This window comes from Cariama cristata, unplaced genomic scaffold (genome assembly GCF_000690535.1).
Source record: "Cariama cristata isolate BGI_N322 unplaced genomic scaffold, ASM69053v1 scaffold19381, whole genome shotgun sequence".
NCBI classification, from domain to species: Eukaryota; Metazoa; Chordata; class Aves; order Cariamiformes; family Cariamidae; genus Cariama; species Cariama cristata.
The window spans coordinates 91055-105780 of NW_009601262.1; the positions used below are offsets into that span (position 1 = coordinate 91055).

Sequence of the window (14726 nt, forward strand, 5' to 3'; positions counted from 1 at the left end):
AGATGCAAAGAGTGTGTTAAACCATCCAGTGCATGCAGCTTTCTCCATGAATGGCTACAGAAAATTTACAAAGGAGAAAAAACCAGAGACAACAGATGCAGGTTCCCATCCTGCCTCTAGGTACCCAAACATCCTTTGCACCCTTGCAGGGTCTGACCACAGAGTTGGGGCTGCCCAAGGAGTCTGGGAGAGCCCCTGTGCCACTGAGAGGTCCCTATATGATCCATAAAGCCCAGGAGAGGATAGTCCTTGCCTTTTATCTGATGATGTTCCAGCTCTTAACTGTTGAACTGGAAATATGTCCCAACCTTTGGGACTCTCAAATCAGTCTTGGCTGATAGCTGCCCAGAAGTTTGTGCCTGTGCTGCCAATTTATTTAGAAACACTCACACTGAGAAAACAGGAACCTTGCTGCCTGCCAGGTTAAGCTGAGTCTACTTTTAACAACAGAGAGCTTAAAAGGCCAACAACATAATTTATTTTATCGAAGCAAAAGCATGAAGTTCCTGGCTGCACAGTTGGAAATGCAGCAACAAAGAGAAGCATTAAAAAAGTCAGACAGTGCAAGCACAAAGCAGGCTTTCAGCCCTTAAAGCTGCTCACCAGCATTTTCTCAACTACATCAGCTCATGGCAGCCCAACAGGACATTACCTCAACACTGCAGCTCTCCAGAGCGGACCGAGACTGGCTCCAATAATACTCAATGTCCACAAAAATACTGTTGTGGGTAAATAAAACTTACTTATGTGACTGCACGCAGTCAGGCTTGGGCTAGCCAAGCTGGTTGATTCTGGATGCTTCTGAGAACGCAAATGAAATATTGCTTCATACAATTTGGATCTAGCTCAGGGCTGGGAATACACAGCTTTCATGATCCCTTGACTTCACGTTGTCCTACTTGCGGGAGATGTACAGACTTGGCATGGCCTTGCCTGTCTTCTTCCAAAACTGTGGCATTTTTCATGGCTTTGCTGGGACTTGAAAGGACTGTAGCACCAAACTCCTGTTCTTGCTTCAAGACGTTTGTTTCTCCCACGCTTTGGGACACGTTGCTGGGGAGGTCAGAGGTGCTGCCATGCAGATGGCTGGCTTGGTGCCTGAGCTTTGCCAGCCAGGAGGCTGAGGACATAAGGGTTAAGCTGGGCACTCCCGCTGTACATCTATAGCATAAATTCATGTGTGAGTACAAAAGCTGAGCCCTCAATAAGCTTTTCAATTGCTGTTACTGCTGCCTCACCAGAAAGTGCAGTCCCAGGCCTGGAATACTCCACTTGTTAGAAATCTGCTTCTAATTCCTGGTTTATTTCTGGCCCTTTTTGTATGCCAACATTTTTGTCTAGCATAAATAGCCTCTCTCCCTCCTTAGTCAGAACGAGCACTCCCTGATGACCTAATAGAGAGCTTTCTTCACCCATCTTTACCTGCTAGGAGGAACAAGCCAAGCTTTCTACTCTCTTCTCATTAAAAGGGTTCTCTATGCCCCTGCCTGGACTTGTATCCCCCCACCATGCTATCACCAGGGCTGCTGCTCAGGCCCAACACAGTCCCATCTATTTTTTAAAGCAGAAGTGCCAACAAACTACAGTGCAACAGGCAATCACATTTATTTACCCTCAAGGAGTAAAGATCTGGCTAAGGAAAAACACCCTTTGTTCACCATGTTTTGCTGCATCACCTGCTTCATTGCATGGAGTTGGTAACACATCCCACCACTCTGCCAAATGCCATTATAGGATAGTCTGGCAGAGGACGCAGGCAGTTTTCTCTTCAGCAACACCTAGGAAAGGTGCAAGATAGACCAAATGCTCATTTGAGGGTTAGCCCACCTGTGTGCCAGCCTTGTGGCTGCCCTGCGTAAGGAAGTGGGAGTACTTAGCTGAGGGAGCTAAACATTGCCATGGCTTCATGGATGAGTCACTGAGACCTGTGGATCCTCTCTGAAGATATTTTGGGACATGAATTATTGATGCCTGTAGAGGAGGAACCCTCAGCACAGCTGAGATCTCTGCTGGGCATTTGCACGTACCTGTTTCTTTGAGCAGTATCATGATCTTTGGGAAGCGTGGGCTTCGCAGGAGAGGCATGGAAGTCTTCCTCCCCAAAAAGTCACAGAAGAGATGTTCTAGCCTTCAGTCAGGGAAAAGGACCTTGATTAAAAACTTCAGTGGCTTTCATGAGCACCTGTTGCCAGCACCCACCTGTTCTTCTGCAGGAGGAGACACTAACATCAGCAACAAACACAAATGTAAAACTGCTCTAAATTTTAACGAATGCAACCAGGCAGTGGTCTAAGGCACCAGCCCGCAGATCATTTTTAGTGTATCAGCAATTTAAATAACTCAAAATCCTACAATTAGATCATGTTAAAAACATACGTTGGATAATTAGGCTGTATTTTAATTAAACATTAATTTATCCAGTTTGTTGAAATAATTACCATTCAAGTACAGGAAAGTTCAGAACAGTGAATATAACATGCCCCTGTCTGATGCTGCATGATTAATTTTTCAAGTCACCTAAGTGTTGGTAACCCCCTGGAGTGACAAAGCAGCAGACATTCTCCTAGGAAACTGCTGGCAAAATTGAGTTTATATGCTAAGAGATCCTTCATTTTTTTGGGAAGCAGAACATAAGGCACCATTCATGAGCTGTAAGACGTAACAAGGATTGCTTCACAGTCTCAATGTTCCACAATAATTTTTCACCCATTGGCTGCTGTGAGCAGTCTGTATAATTCCCTCACTTTCACCACCCCAGAGCAATCAAAGTGACTGGATTTGTGTTGCTGTTAGACACTTAGCCACTTACTAGGCTCATCCCCAAATCCTTGAAGTTGTGGCCCGGGAGGCCAGGCTTTTGCAACCGTTTCTGCCGTTGCACTGCTCAGCACCGAGTGGAGTAAATCGCGTTGGGCAGTGTGTCAGGACACGCCGTGCCAGGTTGTAACACACGCACCCTCCCGGAGGGAGCGTGCAGGAAGGCTGCTCAGAGCAGGGTGCAGGTCAAGGCACCCTGCGCTACCAGACTCCCTCCCCATGTACCGACACAATCTCCTGCTGTCAGCAGAACCCATGATTTAGGATAGTTTTAAGCCAAAATTTTCATTGCATAGCTCATGTACTTGACTGTTCGTTGAAGATCTTCTGGTGTGGTTCTTTAATTGGTAAGCATGCCTTGCTGCATTGATGTCTGTCTCATATATAGCTAAAATCACTCACCTGAAGACTCTCTGTCTCCATGTTGTTATGGGATTGTAGCATCCCTGCACAGCTGGGAGGGAATGACACATCACATAGGTATTTTGTTGACTTCTGACAGCTTCAGAGCACAAGTTTCAGTGTGGGTAAAAGCAAACAAGCAGAAGACCAGAGACTTAAAGAAAAATGAGGGAGAGGCAGAACAGTCAATAACAACTTCATAGTTAAAAATGAAAAAATAAAAGTATTTTTTGGTACATGCACCCCCACCACTACATCATCACTAGAACAGCCCACATTTCACAGTGACCCCTACAACTGCATATGATCTCCCCATCACAAGTTTCCTCCCCAGCTGTTCAGTTATTCCCATTTTTTCAAGGGAAGACTGCAGCATGATAATGTCTCTTGTTGCTCTCTAGGGCCTTTGGGATGCGTGTTCGTGCGTGCAGATGTATGCGTATATCTGTCCATCTCTGTTCTGCTGCAGCTGCCAAAGGCTTGGTGGTCTTTGTGTGCTTTTTCCCAGGAAAAAGCTTCTGATGCCTTTTTCACCCCAGTCTGAAACAGAGACAAAGCCAAGTGCAGTTTTGACTTGGTATGTAGCTATCCTAATGATACTGTGACCCAGGGAGGAAACCCATCCAAGAGACATCTGCATCTTTATCACGACAGACACTGCTTTTAGAATACCAGATTAGCATTATTTGTCTGCAACTATATCAGACACCCTTCACTAGCTTAAAGTGAAACAATATTTCTGAAGAGCTGCTTGTGGTTTACTTTTTTTCTTTAAAATACGTTTTTCCTTTGGAATTTGGGTATCCATATCCAGGGCCTTTGTGGCTCCAGCACATCAGATGACTACAGTCAGCCTTCTGACTTGGAAGGGAAGAGCACTGGCCACGCTCCACGCCAGTGATGAACCTCTTTGTAGGGCTGTCCAGAAGAAAGGCAGTAAAGATTGACATGAGTGTCTCTAGAGAGAAAAAGACACTAACCACATTGCTCACATCAGCTACTCACACATCACCTAACATTAACATCTTTAAATCATCACTCAGATAAAAACTATCGCTGACTCAGAAGTCACTCGACCAAGGAGAGCCATGCTGAGGTAGGATGCCTTGAGGCTCCTCAGCATTGGCTCTGAACTGTATTGCCTCCCAAATGACACAGCTTTTGGGTAACTGCTCTTGTATTCGGTGAGCACAGGACTGAAGGAGCAGGCCCTTGTCCTCAAAGGGCAGCCTTTGAGGCCCTCAGAGGTCCCCAAAGCCACCATGGCTGACTTCATGGATGCTACACCCCAGACTTGGCCATGTGGGACAACGTCACAGATACAGATGAGCCAGCTCAGGTCTGGAAGCCAGGTTGCTCAGCCACAAGGCTTTGTGCCTGAGCAAACGTGGCCAGCCTTGCTTCTGTCCTCTAATGGGGAAGGCTGCAAGCCCCTACAGCTCAGCAGGGTGCTAGTTCGGGGGCTGATCCCACGAGTAGACTCCCCAATGCAAGTCAAACAGGGTGGTCTCTTTGCTGGGTCGGAGCCTGTACGTGCATGTTCAGTCTCGCAGGCAGCCTGCCTGCACATCTCCCATCTGGTTTGGGAAACAAAGCAACCAACATCTTTCAGCCTACAGCACCATTTCCAAGGAACTATTTTCACTTGTTCAGCCCAAACTCAAAACAAAACATAAACTAATCATAAGACAAAACCATACCTGAGCCGAGGTTTGAGGACTTACACAAGACTTCCAACAGGTATTGCCACTGGGCAGCCCCGGGGCAGGGCTTCTTGAGGCACCACCATGGTTAATGACTACAGGTCAGGAGAAGAAAAACTGCTGTGGGGACAACTGACTTTGGTTAAGTTGCAGAGAACTAAATCCCTTCTTCAAATAGAGGTAATTAAAAAAAAATGTCATTTTGAACAGTTATTCCTGGAGGAAGCAAGAAGAAGAGGGAGAACAGTTTATCACTGGTTTGGTATTTAATAAGTTTTGGGGTTGGAAGTGTTGGGATATCTGCTGGCACCAACCTCTGTGATTAAGAAATTGTGGGCCATACTTCAAGTGTGGGAGGACAAATGAAAGTTATCCTCATCCTTATCCTCATTTTTTGTTGTTGTTTTGTTTTTTGGTTAGGAAGTATTTTTCACTCAGGAAAGATTTTAATTGGGGATGGATAAAAGAAAGAGAGGGCATGTTCATTTATTTATTTTCTGATAGACCATGAAAAAAAATTAAGAGTGATTAAACCAACAAACTTTCTTTAATAAATTAATAGCAGCATCACAAAACCCTGATGTGAATGACCCAAAGGAAGTTGGGTAAGTGACAGTATTTAACCATTCACAAAAATGTTAGCACCCACTGGCTGGGAGAGAATGCAGACACTGTAAGGCAGTCCCCTTGTCTGTTTAATCTAAACAAGTGACGTACATCAGAATGGGTCCAGCTGAGTAGCCACGGTCAACATATTTACAGTTCTGGTGCTGAATTTTTAAAAAACATTTATAAAAATTCTGTAAATTCTCTAATCAATTCTCATTATTTACATCCAAATATAGTAGGTTCCCTTTTAGCTCATACGACAGAACTGGCAAGGGTAAGACATGAAGGTTTCTGTGTGAAGACAATGCCTGTGTGCGGACTTACACCAAGTTTGAGCGTGCTGTGGAAAATGAGCTATTCACACATGACCTATTCACACATGTGCTAGAAGCTACTGTAATTCAACTTATTGCTAAATGCTTTCAAAGTCTGTGGTTGGCTTTTAAATATATATATGATGTATGTGTATATATATATGTACACAGTCACACATATATGCACACACACACATATACATGTTTGCAAAAGATGTGCTATGAATTCACCCAAGGAAAAAAAAGAACTTAAAAAGCAAGGTGATCTTTCTGATTTTTCTGTACTGTTTGAAATAACCAAATCTGACTGGGAGCAAAGGGTAGACATTGAAGGCACAAGTTTGTGTCTCTGGCCAGTCCTTTTTCTACTGGTCACCAGACCTTTTTGGAGAGGCAAGTGGATTCCTGAGCATTCAAGCCCATGGCGGTATCAGCAGGCTGGCATATGGTGCATCTCTGCTGCCTTCTGCAAGCAGTAAGCTCCGCTCCGTACTGGGGTACTTTACCTGCCTGCATGGAAGTACTATGGATTTTTCCCAGGAGGGGATGAGGGAGAAGAGAGGACCATCAACTTCAATGCATCAAGCCGGGAGCAACCCAGCAGTAGATGCAATCTGTAGGTTACATTTTGGTAGCGGCCTCAGTGAAGTTGTCGCTGTACACAGCAATGCAACAGCGCAATGTTATGCTAAAGCACAGAATTTTCCATTTCTTCTACAAGTCAGTTTTGGTGGGATGAACACAGCAAGCTTGGAGTACAAATAGTTCATGTTAGTAAAATGCAATTTATCCATGCCTAGTGTAAGCTTTTCTGTTTTGAGGATTTTCATAGCCAGAAGCTGTCAGTGATGCTAAATGCATTCATGTTAGATGGGCACTGCAGCATTAGTTAATGAAGATGTAAAAATCTTATGGGTGATATCTGGCATTAGACAATACTCTACACAAAGAAAATTGCATGAGGGGCATCACCCTGGGGGCACAGTGCCAGGAAGACACGATGCCTTGGAGGGTTTGTCTACACAGGAACACAGAGGAAAATTAATTCAAATTATACATGGTGTGAATTAAAAGCAGATTACTTAAACTGCATTAAATCCCAATGTGGATGTTTTCATTAAGATGTAAGTGGTGTTAATAAGATATACTATAATTTACTTTGGGAGTAAAATCAAATTTAAAAATTAATCTAGATTAATATTCCATGTAGACTAGCTCCAGGTTTGCTTCCATCCTGTCCCTGGTCATCTTTTACTTTTGAACTATGTCACCAGCAAATGATTCCAGTCACATACTCTGTCCAGCTCTGCTCACTCTCTCCTGAGACAGGAGAAATGAGCAGGGCCCCTCATTTATGCCTCTCTCCCAGCACCCCCCAGAGAGTCATATCCTGCACCTCACAGCCTGACACCAACCAGCACCACACTCACAGCAGCTTCTGCTCTACACCCAAAGCAGTGTTTTACCACCAGCACTGCAAGTCCCAGGATGCTGAAAAATAAAAGTAAATGCTAAACAAGCTAAGGAATAAATAGATGTGAGGACCGAGAAGGCAAGAGCTCTTAGAAAGCCAGAGCGCTCTTCTCCAAGTCAACCAAAGACCCTGATCATCCAAGCAATCTGTGAAGGCAGTGCCATCCACACTAAGCACAGCTTGCTCCATCCAAGAGCTGATGATTATCTGTAGACCAAACAAGGGCTTTTTATAGATTTGAGGCCCCCCATTCATAAAACAGTTGAAGCAGACAACTGGGGTTCTCTCTATTTCTCATACTTCTTCTCCAAGTGTGCAAGTGATCCCAGTCAGGATCGCAAAACCACACCAGAACTGCATTCCCCACCTTCTTTACGGGAGCCAGAGTCTCCCGGGGAATGGAAAGAAAACAGCAGGATTGGACAAGGAGTCAAAATTTAACAGAGGTCCCTTGAAGTGCAAGATTGCCCCGGTATGGCACCAAGCCACTACCCATAACAGGACATGTCCCGCCAGGTGCCTGCACAGCCGCTACACTTTTGTGATGTCTCTCTGCCAAGTTTCTGTACAGTCTTTACACGGCACAAATAGAGGTGAGGATTTAAAGTATATATTTACTGTCAACTTGAAAAAGAAAGTTATACTGACCAAGTCTAATAGCATGTATTTGATAAATAACTATTAACGTGCCATTCTGGACTCCAGCAAATGCCACCTGAGATAAATATTCAGCATTTTTGTTCATGCACTGGAAGAAGAATTCAAACATTTTGTCCATGACATATGCAAAATAACTAATAGTTCTGATCTAGTATTAACAGTAAATATAGAACCTTAAACTTCACTGCAGTATATTAATATATATGATTTTAAGTACTGGACTGGAAAGACAACTCTTTTTTTTCTTTAAAAAAAAAAGCTTTGTTCAGAATGCAATATTTACATTGTCCTTTGACCAACACTTACATTTTTACACAATATATTTTGGCTACAGATGCCCCGTAGCAAAAGGCTGCGTGAGCCACCTTTACACACAGCTCACTCTTTCACTTACAACATTACAGCTGTTTATGGAGAGCTCTGAAGTCCCTGGTTGCATTTCAAGGCCTTCATCTAGTTCCATGCTATTGAGTTCATTGCCATTTCGATAGCTAGTTAAAGTCAGATCTTTTCCATATAAAGCTGTTGAAGCCACATTCAGACACTGATTCTGCCGCAGTGCTGATTTTTTACTGGTCTTGTATTGGCAACGGATGTAATTGGAAAAAGCCCTGCGGTAAGTCTTATTGAAGAGTGTGTATACGAGGGGATTAATCCCAGAGCAAACATACCCCACCCAAACAAACACATCAAGGAGTTCACTCAAGAGGTCTTTATCACAGGCTTCCTTGCAAAGGACAGACATGACATTTGTGATGAAAAATGGGCACCACATGATGAGGAACAAAAAGAAGACAATGCCCAGGACCTTGGAGGCTCTTCGCTCGTTGTTGATGGACTGCATAGTTCCTTTCCGAAAAAGCACTGCCTCCTTATTTACAGGAGAGTTCAAGTGAGATGCTCCCTCATGATTGTGAAGCATTGAAATGTTCTCTGCATTGTTTTCCTTCTTGAGGCAGTTTACGCTGCTCCTTCTCTGCTTAGGCACCTCTCCACACATGAACACCGTTGCCTGTCTCTGCAGCACCTGGACAGTCAGGCAATATGTGATCACCATGATGATGAGAGGGATGAAGAACGCCATGAAGGATCCAATAAGGACGAAGTTCTCATCGTTGAGGACACAGGTCCCATTTACGAACACCCTGGAGTCATCCTGCAAACCAATGACTGGAATGGGCATAGATATCCCTAGAACAAGACCGAAAAAGAGACTGTTACCTGGATGGACAGGGCTCCAAAGAGGCAGCAGAGATGATGCAGGTCCTGCGTGCATTTAGACCGCTGCCTAAAGCTGTTCAAAAGAGAAGTTACTACTCCCAGATGGAAGGCAAAACCTCTTGTAACAACATTCCTGGGAGCATAGCTCCAGGGCATGAACACCCTTCACCGGGAACAACTGCAGCTTTGCTGTGCTCCACAGCTGACACAGCAAATGCAGAGTAACTCCTTTAGCAAGTTCTTTTTCAAGCATTAATTGTGATTTGTGGGTGTAGAAAACGCAGTCATTACCCTGCTCTGTTCCAGCTGGCCACTCCATGCCTGACAGTTTGGCGGGGGGGCATGGAAATCACTGACATTAGATAGTAATAAATTTTAAAGAGGAAAGTTCTCAAAATGCAAAAGAATTACAGCTATGAAGATTTAGAAGCAAGTTTCTTAAAGACATTAAAATAATCTTGATAGAAAAATGGCCACTTTTGCCATGGCATCACTGACACATGGAACAAAAGCTCCTAACTTTCTTGGTCCTTATCAAGTGTCTCGGTGCAAGCAGCCTCTGCAAGCTCTGCCTGCCCAGGCATTTTATCCACAAGCAGAGTGAAACTGAGGAGTACCACCGAGACAGTCTTGCTTGAATACTTGAGAATTCTCTCTTGTCTGGAGAAGGCAATTACATAGTCAAATGAAAAGGCTGCAGCACACATCTGCCTGATTCCTATCCCTCTACCCTGAATATAGGGCTAAAAACTGGAACAACACACAATGTGAGAGTAGAAAAAGTGTAACTAAAATGGTAATCAGATTGGCATGATGGTCTGAAATCAGAACTTCAGCTACAAACCCTCTGGCTGAAAGGAAGGAAACTTTAAACGACTCAATTATAATAATAACTAGAGCACGCCTTTCAGCTACTCCTAAGCACTAAGCAGACTAATAAGCCTCGAGAACCACTGCACTTGCCAAGGCAGTTTCTCTTGTATCCTGGTGGCACAGCACTTTTACAGTCATGGACTGAATGGCAGACAAGTGAGATTAAGAACATTTTGGATCCCTTTTCCTCTTCACCGTCACCCAGCACAGCTTGTTTGTCCAGGATTTCAGGGCATCAGGCCTTTCTGAAGCAGGAGGCCTGCATGGAGAATCTCTGCAGATGGCTATGTGTCCATGCTGTTTGGCACATGGGCAGAGCAGACAGCATGTCAAGCCCAGACTACGACTGTGCAAGGCTGCACATAGTAGCCTGTACCCATGGCTAGCCGCTGGCTTGTCCCTTGCAGAGTGAAGGAATGAAAGAGTGAAAGCATTTTGAGTAGCTCTAATTCAGATGCATTTACTTAATGTCCTCCAACACTGTTTTCCTCTAAGGAATATCTATCTGTATATGTGCTCTATTCTACTTTGTGAAAGTAATCAGCAATTTACTGTGGGGACAGAAAGAAGAGGGAAAATAAGACTCATGCCAGAGTACTGGATCTCACTTGAATATTTTTCATGCATACTGAGATCCAAACTTCATCCCTTGATCTGTGGAGCTCAGTCCCACACCAGGACAGACCCGAAACCTTCCAAAGAAATCTGTCTAGACACAGCCAAAACCAACAAAAGCAAAAACTTATTTTGGAGCACCCCAACTTATGTGTATGTGAGAACATGGAAAAGACATGGTGGGCCAGATCTAGTTAGACCATCATGGGTTCATCTAGCCCTGTCTCGTGTCTTTGGCAGGTACCAGAAGTTTAGGGCCATGGTACAAAATGGGGCAGCTGTCAGCATTATAGCTTAGAAAATTCCACAGCAAGAAGTTGCATCCTCATCTCGTTTTTAAAATAACCTTTGAGAGACCTATCTTCCATGAATTCTTGATCTCATTTGTAACTCCACAATACTCTGTGGCATTCAGTTCCACAACCTATCTGTTTGTCATGTGAAGAAAGTATTTCTTGCTCATTTTAAATTTGCTGCCTGATAATTTCCTTTCACTCCCCTCAGTTCCTCTACTGTGAGAAACAGTGAAGAATCACTCTCTGGTCACCTTTTCCACCTTCTCAGTGATTTTATAGACCCGTATGACCTTTATCATCTGACATCTCTTTCCGAACTGAAGAATGCTATTCTATTTACTCTCTTTCCTCATGCCAAACTCATTTTATGCCTTTGATTATCTTTCTCTCTTTCTTTTCAAATTCCTCTCTGTCCTTTTAAAGAAAAGAAAAAACCTGCACATCCCAGCAGTTAGAAAGCAGCAGAATGTCTTTTGTTCTCCCCTTCCTACCCTCTGGCCACCTGGCTGTCCGTGAACACTTGCTTTGCACACGTCTGGGGGGCTGGCCATGCCCTTTCTTAGCCCCTTCACCCAAGAAATAACCAATGCCGAGGTCACTGTTGTGTCTGGATTGCTTTTTTTGGGTTGCTGTGAACAGCACAGATCCTAGAACTAATCCTGTGGGACTCTGAATTTCTAAGCAGAAAAAATAACACGCTAAAGAGATTAATCAGGGCATTTTTCCCATTCCAGCTAAGTGTTTTCCAGGATTCTGGAGAATGCATCTGCAATTTGTTATTACCATAAAGTTACCATTTGCCAGTTATCTAGTGAAGGAATTTCTTCTGAAAAGTAATGATTATAAATGCCTTCTGTGATTATAGCATATGTTTCCTTGGCCCAAGTGACAGTTCCAGGATTTGGTCTTCTTTCCCTCTACATGCTAATGTTTATCAGCTCATCCTTGGCAAGGCAGTTGCCTCCTTTCTGATATGTTAACCCCTGTTACCTTGCCTGTGCCAAATCCCTGTGACTGCAATAACTTTCATCCCATGAAGCCATTGACTCTTTATCATTAAAGACATCTTTCTAATGCCTTGGCTCCATCAAACCACAGACATTCAGGAAGTGATCAGAGGTGGATAGAACAGGCTTTACACAAAGAAGAAATCTGAATTAGATCAATGGCATTACACTGGGCTTATGTTTACACGGATAATTTTATGTTTTGGAGCCCTCTATAACACATAATCTTTGAAATAAAATCCCAAAATGAATAAAGGTTCATTCATGAAGTAGTCATCATTGAATTTCATGTCATCATTGTAAATGTCATCATTTAATAGTCATCATTGAATTTAGCTTTAGCCAAGGGAAATGAGATAATGTTTTGGGATACCTTCATGTTCAGCAACATAAAGCATATTTGGGAAGAATAACCTAGTTCTGGGTTATGATGAATATATAAATCAAGAGCACTGATGGCAGCCTAAAACTCTACATGGGCATGATACCTCAGCATTGATAACAGGGAATGAGGAGGTAGCTGCTGTAATGGAGAAGTGTCCCTCACCTCTCTCATCACGAAGTGGGATTTCAAACTGAGAAAGCACAGAAGAGAGAAAGCACGAGGTATTTGTTTGCTCTTTCCTCCAATTCAGGAAAACCCCATCATTAACAGCAGTAGGAAGAAAGATGCCCTCGAGGAAGCTGCCAACACACATTCATCAGCTGCCAGCTAGCCTACAGCACTGCTGAATGGGCAGCATTACCCTCATCTCAAATGCTTCCTTCCACCTCACACTTCTCCTTTGTAACTCATTCTTTAATATGAGATTTATCACTGATCCATCCCACAACCCAGCCTTAAAGGGAACTAAGTCTGTTACACAACTTGGGCAACAAAGTCTAACTCTACATGACCCCAGTAGTGAGCAGTGAAGCGTGGAAGGTCTCAAACACCCCAGAGGGGGTTCCTTCGTGAGGGATTACTGCAAAATTGCTACTGCCACAATCCCAAATACACAAATACCTGCCTGCAGATACCGCTCACAGCCTCACCCTGATTTCAATAGGGTTACCCTAATTACTACATGCTGTGCTTACCACTAAGCATTCCCATGGGTAAACACGAATGTCTGCCTTGAGTTCAGCTGCTTGAACAAGCATGGAGAAGGCATTCAACTCCACTTGACTGAGGCAACCCACAGTACTAACACTGCGCTTGTAACTGTTCATAATTTAAGAACTAAGGTCAGTTGGTCAGAGAAAGCCAAACTCTCTACACCAGCACAAAGACGGTGAGTGTCAGATCAGGCAAGAGGCTCTGAAGCCTACTGCTGTCCAGCCTTATGGCTATCCAGCTCTCCGAGCCCCAGTGCAGAGCGTTTCGTGAGCTTTTGCCTTGCGCCCAGGTGACACAGTCTTCATCAACAAATGTCAGGCTAATTTAGTGAGCTGAGGTCTCCAGCCTGAGAAGCATTTTCCAGTTGTGTCAAATAACCCTTTCTAAGGTGGCAGTGAATTCCCAAAGAGAGGTGGTGCTGTTCCAAAAGCTTGCAAGGTAGAAGTTTTGCAAGCTTATTGCATATCACACTTTGCTCTTCAGAGCAAACTTGATACTCTTGCTTGATGTTTGAGCAGTGCCTAGGGCTACTGGTTTTGCCCCAGTAAGAAGAGACAACCAGGCACCACCAGCCAGCAAGCCATGAACCAGGTCCCTGCTAGACTCAACACTGGGAGATATGTGCACCCTTCTGCCAGGCAGTAGCTTGAGCAGGACATCCCTTTTCACCACAGCAGTTCACAAGGGAGAAGATCAATGTGATTTTTTCTCTTCTCTTCTCATTTAGCTTCTGTCTGACAGAGCAGCGGGGAGCAAGACAGAGAGAGATCCTCTGGATTACAAATCCAATTACAGCTGTTGTCCTAACTGCTTGTTGTCAGCTTTAAAGATGTTCTTAAGCCAGCAGAACGGTTCACCAAATGGGGCTGAGATGATGCTGTGGACACAGAGTAACAGATGCTCTTCACAGATTCTCAATTAATAAAACAAAACCCAAATGACTACAAATATGGCTTTGTAAAACATTTACCAGCTTGCTCCTGAGAAAAAGCCTGCTAAAAAGTCCACATTGACATTCACAGAATTTAGACTTAAATGAAAAACAACAATAATGTTTGTGTGTTTAATATCGCGTTTTCTTCTGTGAAAGCCCATGAGACTGACAGAGATTACTGGAAAGATGGAGTCTTTGATGGTTATTTCCACTAAGAAAGGAAGTAATTTCCATTCTTTCTCACAACATTCTTATATAAGAAGATATTTCATTTCCTCTGGGGACAACAATCTCACTAAAGAAAACAGAGGCCTGTGTATGGGTTTACTCTGTCTTTCCACATTTGGGATTCTCAGGGCTGAACACAAGAGGGGTCACGTTTTGATGTAGGTACATGAGCTTGGGAATGCTGGGCACCACCTCTCCTGTTGTCAGCACTGGATTCAAAGTCCGCTGTGGTCCATGGCAAGGGCTCTGCTGGTGCAGGTAGGACCTCATTACCATCCTCCTGGCATTTACACACAATTAAAAAAAAAAAAAAAACAAAACCAAAAAGCAGAAAGAGCTGTGTGCCAAAAAAGCTTATGGCTGCCACAAAAGCAGTCTAAGCTGTAAAATGAAGAATACTGCTGTCTGTGCTAAACACTGCATGTTTAAATCCATATCATTAACCTCATATTTATTATTATACAAAATAAACAT

The 14726-nt window shown here is 43.6% G+C and overlaps 1 protein-coding gene across 2 annotated transcripts in view; it reads right to left on the reverse strand.

Annotated features, from left to right (window-relative positions):
• Positions 1–7921: 7921 nt before the first annotated feature.
• HTR2C (5-hydroxytryptamine (serotonin) receptor 2C, G protein-coupled) overlaps positions 7922–14726 on the reverse strand; it is a 42230-nt gene continuing 35425 nt past the window's right edge. For both annotated transcript variants that reach the window (XM_009710396.1, XM_009710395.1), the window contains one exon: positions 7922–9170. In XM_009710396.1, the coding sequence (XP_009708698.1) occupies positions 8347–9170 (824 nt within the window). In that variant the 3' untranslated portion in view covers positions 7922–8346. The remainder of the gene's footprint in view (positions 9171–14726) is intronic.